The 8,870-nt window shown below is 36.4% G+C and overlaps 1 protein-coding gene across 1 annotated transcript in view; it reads left to right on the top strand.

The window, feature by feature from the left end:
• Nucleotides 1-6,884, top strand: part of LOC135079269 (steroid receptor seven-up, isoforms B/C) — a 69,554-nt gene extending 62,670 nt beyond the window's left edge. The window contains exon 3 of the mRNA XM_063973884.1: nucleotides 4,612-6,884. Coding sequence (XP_063829954.1) covers nucleotides 4,612-4,886 — 275 coding nt within the window. The 3' untranslated portion in view covers nucleotides 4,887-6,884. The remainder of the gene's footprint in view (nucleotides 1-4,611) is intronic.
• The last annotated feature ends 1,986 nt before the right edge of the window (nucleotides 6,885-8,870 follow it).

Raw genomic sequence — 8,870 nt, forward strand, 5'->3', positions numbered from 1 at the left:
TGGTTTAAAGGCGTTAATTCTATATTTATTTTTAATTCAAATCTACTTTAAAAAATATTGATAAAAAAAATAATCTTACCATTCGCGTCACTTATAATAAGATTCGGTATAAAGACCCATTATGTCCGTTCAATCTTTGTACTGCTAATACTATTCATACTTCTCAATAGGTGTGTAAACATCTGCCTCTAACCGCACCGTTTTTGTCTCAATGACTCTTATGCCTTTGTGATAAGGTCGTGTTGAAGATACGCCCGCCTACAATGTTGTCGAACGCCTTTACCCATTGTAAACGTTCGACAGAATTTAAAATTTTGTCATTTGTTTTTTTTTTTTTCGTGTTTTGGCGGGGTGACGTAGAGTTTGAGTGACGGAATTTCTAAAATAACCGAACTAAAATTAAATATTTTTTGATTATTAGGTAAAAAAAAATATTGTTACCTCAATGCCGTCAACAGTAGTGTTTGTGAATAAACCATACTCTGGAGACTTCGTTCGCATGAATTTCAACAATTTTTATCAAAATTCGTACCTTATAGATTATGAAACTTTTTTTTATGAAATTACGAAAAAGACGTCATAAAATCTGATTTACATGATAATTCTCCCGCTGAATCTTCTATCTAACCAATAAAATGAAAAAAAATAAAAACGATTCCTTCACTTCTGTAAAGTCATCCACTTCAAAAACGCGTAAACACTTCGTCTTGATTTAAAAAATGGGGTCACTAAACACCCGCATGCCACGCTTATTAACGTACGATTATTTTATTTTCATATAAAAGATAAATAATAAGGCGCGAACCGAATGCGGGCTCGATTAACTCGATTCTCACCCTTTACTCGATTTGATGAGGCGTAATGGAATGGTCACTGTAACGCCATTGTAAGTCATTTAATCACCAGCCTTTGGTGACAAAGTTTAATAAAAACTTAAACACGAATTTACATTTTATTTTATGGGAGAGCAGGAGATAAAGTAGCCTACGTAATGGTAATGTCTTTTAGTTATTATTAATTAAATGAAAAAAACATATTTTGTTCTTTCAAAATCATCCTCAAAAATTGTAAACATGACAATCAACGCTGATAAAATTGATTGTCATTTCCAACGATTATGGTTCAGTCATCGGTTTTGTATTTATTTTAGTACTTCTATAGCAAGTCTGCATCTACACTCAAAGATATCTGACCTAAGAGTTCACTGCAGCTGAAAATAATGTGAAAGAAGCAGTAAAAGAAAATTATGAAGGTATACCTATCTAACCACAATAATAATATGACGTTTTCAGAATAAGTTTTCAATGTTTGGATTTCAGACGATAAGCCCATACGTTTGTCGCTAAAAATCGATTAAACGATAAGTTTTTATCGTGTCGTGTCGTGTCATGCCTGCTCATTAGTCCGTCGTCGCATCGGCGCCCGCGCAGCACCAGTAATGATCGCTCATTGCCTCTGATGGAGCATTGATTCAGGGGTCAAATCTGTTGACACCACCATCAATACTATTTAAGCGTTTGTTTCAGACTGATTCACTCCTCTATTTGGGGTATTTCAAATTGATTGATTAACAAATATCGTTAAGTAGGTACGTACTTTTATTTTTAATGCATTCCTTGATAAATCTTAATTGTTTCTGAAAAGAACGAAAGGTTGCCAGTGCTAAAACAGATATTATAGTAAGTAACATTAGATACCAAAAAGGCACAAAACACAACAATTGATGCTTAAGTTGCAAATTTATTACTTTGATATCTTTAAAGATAAAGAACGATCAATAAAGAAAGCGCTACGTAATTACGTAGTAATAATTATTAAGATATTGCAACGAAAAAGGCTTTTCGTTATTTTATTTCAAAATGATATTCAAAATACAATCCCAAATACCACCTACTTGATTGACTTAATAAAAACAATGGACATAAATTCGAAAAAAAAGAATGAAAAGAAAAGGTTTTCATTTGATTTTTTTATTGACAAACACAAAAAAGTATTTCTTAATGCGGTCACCTCTAAACTCGTCTATACAATGACAATGATTGCATCGATGTTTGCCCATCTCCCCGGGGTCGTTTCAATTAAAGTATATTACATTGTTACGACGGCAGTCGAGGGTTAATTGCTATTGGGCCGTCTCCGCTGATCTTTGGTCTCGGAGACCAGTGTCGGACACCTTTCGATTGCAGCTGGGTTAAGACCCAATGCCCTGTTTGTGATTCTTTTAGCTAATCTGGGGAATCTGTAAAATATCACCTGATTTTAAGAAAACAATAACATTTTAGTCGATTTTTTAGGAAATAAAGAATAACACAGTCAGTGGAGTATTTATATTTGAAGACTAGCTTTTAAAGTTTTTTGACGAGAATTATTTTAATCGTTTAGATTCGGTTCATTCTATCTAACATTACGTCACGGCTGACTTATTAAGTTATTTCAAAGTTATAATTTAGTGATGACCTCCATACATTTGTTGACAAAAAAGGTGGCTAATACTCTACATACATACTACTTCATACAAACTACTTATAATCATCATAACATCTAAATATAATCAAATCTTCTTTTGAAACCACTTACTGGTTAAAATCTTGTTAGCTTTTTCTTCTTTTTAGACGCAAAACATGTTTTCTTTTTTGTAGCGTTGTCGCCACGCAGCATTAGTACAAATACTTATAGAAAGAATTATTCCTAATCCATCATAATATCTTCATGTATCTGATATCATCCATGCCTCTATGTTCTTCTAAACAAACTCTTGAGTGCGTTCATTAAAAACTGCGTAATACGTATCAATTATGCCAGCAGCTGTCCAGGGCATCGCTCTAACAATTAGTTCAAGTGACCAATTACTGGCTTGCGTCACCTTGCGCCACGAATTAGAACTATTCGCTGAATGAAAATTTAGGTCGACTCTTATTGGTTAGATGACAGACTCACAAGTTGTTAAATTCAGGACATTGAAGATACGCCGCCTCAGCTCTATTGGTTTGATTTCATAAGCAACAGAGTTAATTGTGTTGTGGTTTTGTATGACTTCTAATTTCTATAATTTTTGTGACGGTTTCTGTAAGGTTTTGCTGAGATTTTCTCTACTTAAAAAATGCTTAATTTATTTTAAAATTTTGAACATTTTCCTATAATGGCGGGTCCGTTTCTTATGGGTTGCCTTAATTAGTCAATTTCATCATTCATACCATAATGAAGTCTATATTGTTTTCTCCAAGTAACAAATCTAGTAAAAAGCAGAAAAAAACCACATAGTGAAATACATAGTTTCAGTTTCAATTCAACTCACTCTACAAACCATCCTTGGCATATCATAGGCGCAGTAATGACTGCTTGAAAAAGCAATTAATATTCACAAAGGCACGCCCACGACAAGTGGGTTAATTTTTAATAACCACTAAATAGCCTCACTGTCAGTTTTCATTCCAAGAACAGTGGTCACGACATTGCTCCACGTGTTTAATTATACAGCGTAATTCTAGCTTTTTAGGAAGCAATTATAAAGTTAATTGAAACGTTCAAAGCTATTCAGGTTATTGTTGACAGTGTTCTTACCAATACTGTTATTAAAACTTTGTTATTCATCTAACAATCTTTTTAAAATCTTATGATAAGACGATGACATTGAAAAAATTGCAATTTTAAGAGTTACACTTACAATATTATCATCCTTATTAATCATTTATCAATTAGCATTACCACGCTGCTATTCGATAAAGTTCGGTATTCCCAAGAGCAAAAGCATCATATTTGTTCAATTAGATAATTGGGATGATTGGCCCAACCAAGAAATTTCAAACCCACTGTAACTTCTCATTCTCGTGACATCAAATAAAGAGAGGCACAAATGCCGTGCGGAATTCCACCATGGTCACATCTGCTCGGCATCATAATGACCCTTTTGTTTACCGCGTCATTTCTTCCTTCTGCGCGACCATAAAAAATATTAATGCGCACTACAACATCAGCCAAATGTACCGGGGCTCTAATCGCATTAAGCCGGCCTGCGACTCTTCACGGGTTATTATGTTTATACGTTTTTATTCCGGGGGTTGCGGCCGGAAAGGATTACTCTTATCTGGCGTTTACTCGTTTAGCTCATTCTTCTATTGCACCATTGTGGAAATCTACTTAGATGACGTTTGAATAAGCGTCACGCAAGGAACATTACTCGGCCCCAATTTATATAACATTGACGTTGAGACGATGACAACATTCATGATAATTAAAACTTATAAACAATGTCACAACCGACTATTTAGGACAATTTAGAAGAATGCCCAGCGTAATAACTACAAGTTTTATTGCTGGCATTCCGAAATATTGCGCTATTAGTGTGACGAGTTATCATGTAGGTGTTAATTAACGTTCAGCAAAAGATTTCGACTTTAGTAATACTTTTAACTACATAATGCGCAAACAAGCCAAGTAACAAAGCTTACCGATGACGCGAAATTTAATGTAGCATGAACATTTTCTGTGACATTAAATTCCGTTGATGTCGCAATTTCTTCAACCATATCTGGCGAATCAACTGTCTGTGTTTACAAAATACCATAACTGTTTCATTTGAGTGGTCCTAACGATTATATTTCCTTCTTGCAGATGCCTGCGGGCTCTCAGATGTACCGCACATAGAGAGTCTACAAGAGAAGTCTCAGTGTGCACTTGAAGAGTACTGTCGGAGTCAGTACCCGAACCAGCCCACGCGCTTTGGTAAGCTGCTCCTGCGGCTACCATCGTTACGGACGGTCAGTTCACAAGTGATAGAACAGCTATTCTTCGTCCGGCTCGTTGGGAAGACTCCCATCGAGACCCTGATTAGGGACATGCTCCTCTCCGGTAGCTCTTTCTCGTGGCCGTACATGGCGACCATGTGACATACGATGTGGAGACAGCTGGCGGCGGCCTGATCGACGCCTTACGGCTTCCCGCCGTACCTGCCGAGCCAGCGCTTCGACCCGTTCCAGAGGTACCAGAGAGAGGCAGAGGACGCGGTGACGTCATCCAGCGAGTTCCACGAGAGTACTGAGAACGCGACCGCTTCTGAGGAGTACTTCGGGTCGAGGACCAGCAGAGACAGCGAGAGAGCCGACCCTTGCCCGACCTTCGATCCCATTTCGGCGTTCTACGCGCCAAAGACGACCGAACCAGAATCTTTTGAGGCGCCCCCGACCTCAGCGGGCACGGAGAAAACCGGGAAGACTTCCATGATGATCGACAACCTCCTGAACATCCGGAGCCAGGAACCATGCGTGGTGCCAGACATGAAATAAGACGATTAGTGCATAAGTGGGGTCAGTAGTGTCTATTAGTTCAAGTTTTCCTTTGTTCCTCTGTAAAAATATAGGCTAGATTTAATATTTAATACTGTACATAAAAGTTTTTATTATTGTAAATGTATAGTTAATGTGATAAGGTATGAGAGAACTGTTTTCTACAATTGTGGACGCTCTTACACAATGTTTCTGTGTCCAGACTACGTGTTTCCAAAGTGTTTGAACTCAGTGTTTTTTATTTAAACTGTTATCTTTAGGATCAATCTTGGATTGATGAAGCGCAATAAATTGTACATTGGACGTGCAATGTTGGTGTGAATTGTGTAGTTATGTATGTATAGAGATAAATATTTAATAGGGTTTACATGCCCCAGATTTTCAAATATGCGTCCCTCTACTTATCTTTGTTTATGGAGAATTCGTTTTATTTGAAATAATAGAGACAAATACAGAAATTTTTAAATGTAATTAAATTGAAAATTTGAAAATATAAATAGAAAGCAATACAACACCACCTGTCATTGTTAAAGTGAAGTAATAAAAATAGTTTCAATTCATTTGTCCCAATTTGTAACGTAATTTTGTATAATTGTGAAATACTTGTTTGAATTTAGTTAAAATCTCGCGTATATTTAAAAGTTTTCTTAAAACTGGTGCTCTTTCACTTAATATGTTAGTGAATATTGTCTTACAAGAAATTACAATTAGGTTTACTCATATCGTTTTTATTTATATCGTAAATAATAAAATTCCTTGGAAGCATTTATCTATTTTATTTACAAAATTATCTTGTATAGAAATAATTTGTAACAAACAATAACTCTAAAATTATATTCTAATTTAACCTTAATGTTTTTATGTAATTTAAAGTTATTGTTTTATACTTGAGCATTTTACCAAATTGTCAAATAGATTGGTTAAGTCAGTTGACTTTCTATAAAATATTGTAAACAAAGATTTTTTATATTGTTCACGTATGAACAAAACAAAGTTTGTGAGAATACAAAGATTGTGTGTTATAAAAGATTTATTTTATGTATACTATCGTACAAAGTAATATTGACAAATTAAACAATATTTCGTGTCAATTAGAAATTAATGACTCTAGCAACACCGTAGTCGTTTTATTAAAAAAAAGATTATTAAAATTGTCTAGACGTTTTTCAACACACTTGCAATAAAAAAAGACTCTGGTATGCTTACAATAATTTTGTAAAAAAATGGTAACCACAATAAATAAGGTTATGAGTTCTTTTTTTCTCACAAGTGTGTTGAAAAAATAAAAATTTGTTCAATCATACTGGCCATCAAGAAAAAAATATGTTTTATTTGAAAAAGAAGTTCTAAAAATGTAAATACAGTTTCTTTTTTTTTTTTTTCTTAAAAGGTTTTAATTTTTTTATGGTTTTCTGTAAGTGTTCACCAAAAACATTTTTTTTCTGTACTTTTCTTTTTCTTTACTTGCCAAATGTATGGACTGGTTTAATGCAAAAAGAAGCAGTGTATTTATTCGCAATAATGTACAGTGGGTTGTATTATACGTCGTGTGTATGAGATGTATGGACGTATTGAGGAATTAAAATGTCTCTATGAATTTAATTTAGATGTTTCATTTGAACCAGTAAAGCCTATATTTTTTTTAAACATCATGTTGAGTCTCAAAGTAACTTAATAACATACCTGAACTTGAAATAATATTTCAAGTTAAATATTATTTATACAAGAAAGTTAAAGACGGCCACTGACCTAGGCTAGTAGTTCGCCTACTGGATTACTTTGCCAGAGATTGCGGGTTCGAACCCCGCACATAGATTAGGACACTACTTCTAGAGATCGTCGGTCCATCGAGCTAGGTGTTCTGCACTACGAATCGAGACATAGACTCCAATCAGGAACCCGGTCGCTCTGCAAGATAATAAATAAAATTTTTAAAAATATGTAGGTAACCGAAATACTTATTCTAAAATAGGGTAGGTAATAATATACTTAGGCCCGATTCGACCAAACTTTTATCCGAGAATAACTCTTGGTATAACTGGCACATTGACAGTTTCAGTATAGGAAATATGTCGAAACTGACGATTTATTCTGAGATTAATATTTACTCTTGTTTGGTCGAATCCGCCCTTAGTTGTGATGATAATGATGATGACCCTTCAGATGCCTTTCAAACAAAAACACTGAAGAACCTAATTTAATTGTATGGGGTGTTTTACTAAACCATGTACACTCGACATCAGACTGGTCATTTTTGTCACAAAATCGCCCCTATCACAACCACATACGGTACATGCTTACCTACGTGCCGTTACCATGAATTCCATTGCGTGCGACAGGAGTCACCTGTATTGCGCACGCGATCCGTGATTTGGAGTCCCAACTGCCCACGCGTGGGAACGGAGGAACAGGCCAATTAGTAGCCGGATATATTGGCTTTTAATTGCGGTGTGAGTCAGGTGCGATCTGATTTGTTTAGTCATGTTATTGGTAATGTCTAGAAATAAAGGGTTCTGTTTATTGAGGTTTTACAAAATTATTGTTTTTATTTTGTAAAAAATAATTAATTATTTAAAATAACGTTAGTGAAAATACGGTTAGTGCTTTAAGAAACTTAGATTTTCCCTAGTAAGTAGGTTAGCCTGACACCTAGCTGCCTATATGCAGGTAAACCTATCTTTGATTGCATGTAATGTTATGGAATGTTAATGTTGGGGCAGAAAAGTTCTCGAGTGGCGACCACGGGCTGGAAGACGTAGCGTGGGCAGGCTCCTACTAGGTGGACCGACGATCTGGTAAAGGTCGCGGGGAGAGCCTGGATGCGGGCAGCGCAGGACCGTGCATTGTGGAAAACCTTGGGGGAGGCCTTTGTCCAGCAGTGGACGTCATTTGGCTGAAACGAACGAACGAATGTTATGGATACTGAGGCTCTTACTTCTTATCTCTGTTGCTCTGTTTTAGTCAAATCTTCATATTGACAAAAATTGCCAGTTGCTATTGGCGTGGACTGTGTTAATTATAACAAAATAATTACCAAAAATCAGGGAATGGAAGAAATGAAATGCACTCTTAATGTAGGTAGTTATCTCTAGTATGTATGTAATTCGGTGTAATATGCAGTTGTAGTTGTAGGCATTCATAATGAACTTGGCAAACGCCCGTATTCACAAACATTACTATGAGGTTTCACAGTGCGCGTGGATGCACAGGGTGACACACGAACCAATCGTTCGTTCGTTTCAGCTGAAAGACGTCCACTGCTGGACAAAGGCCTCCCCAAGGATTTCCACGAAGACCGATCCTGCGCCGCTCGCATCCAGGCACCTCCCGCACGAACCAATCACAGAGCTTTATTCAACGCTGTGCGTTCGATTTGCTGCTTCACTTAAGCAAGAATCGTTTGTGAATACGGGCGAAAGTGTGACTGGTCACCATAACATTTTCCCACTAGGCACAACCGCGGACAGATGTGCAAAACAATGACAATCAAAGTCAATCACGACTCATTACGGCCCCGGAAGCGGTTGGCCACACCTGCCAGGGTTGCCAGCGCCGGAATTCAATCACGTCACACTAGGGTTCCCACGA

Source organism: Ostrinia nubilalis, chromosome 16 (genome assembly GCF_963855985.1).
Source record: "Ostrinia nubilalis chromosome 16, ilOstNubi1.1, whole genome shotgun sequence".
NCBI lineage: Eukaryota > Metazoa > Arthropoda > Insecta > Lepidoptera > Crambidae > Ostrinia > Ostrinia nubilalis.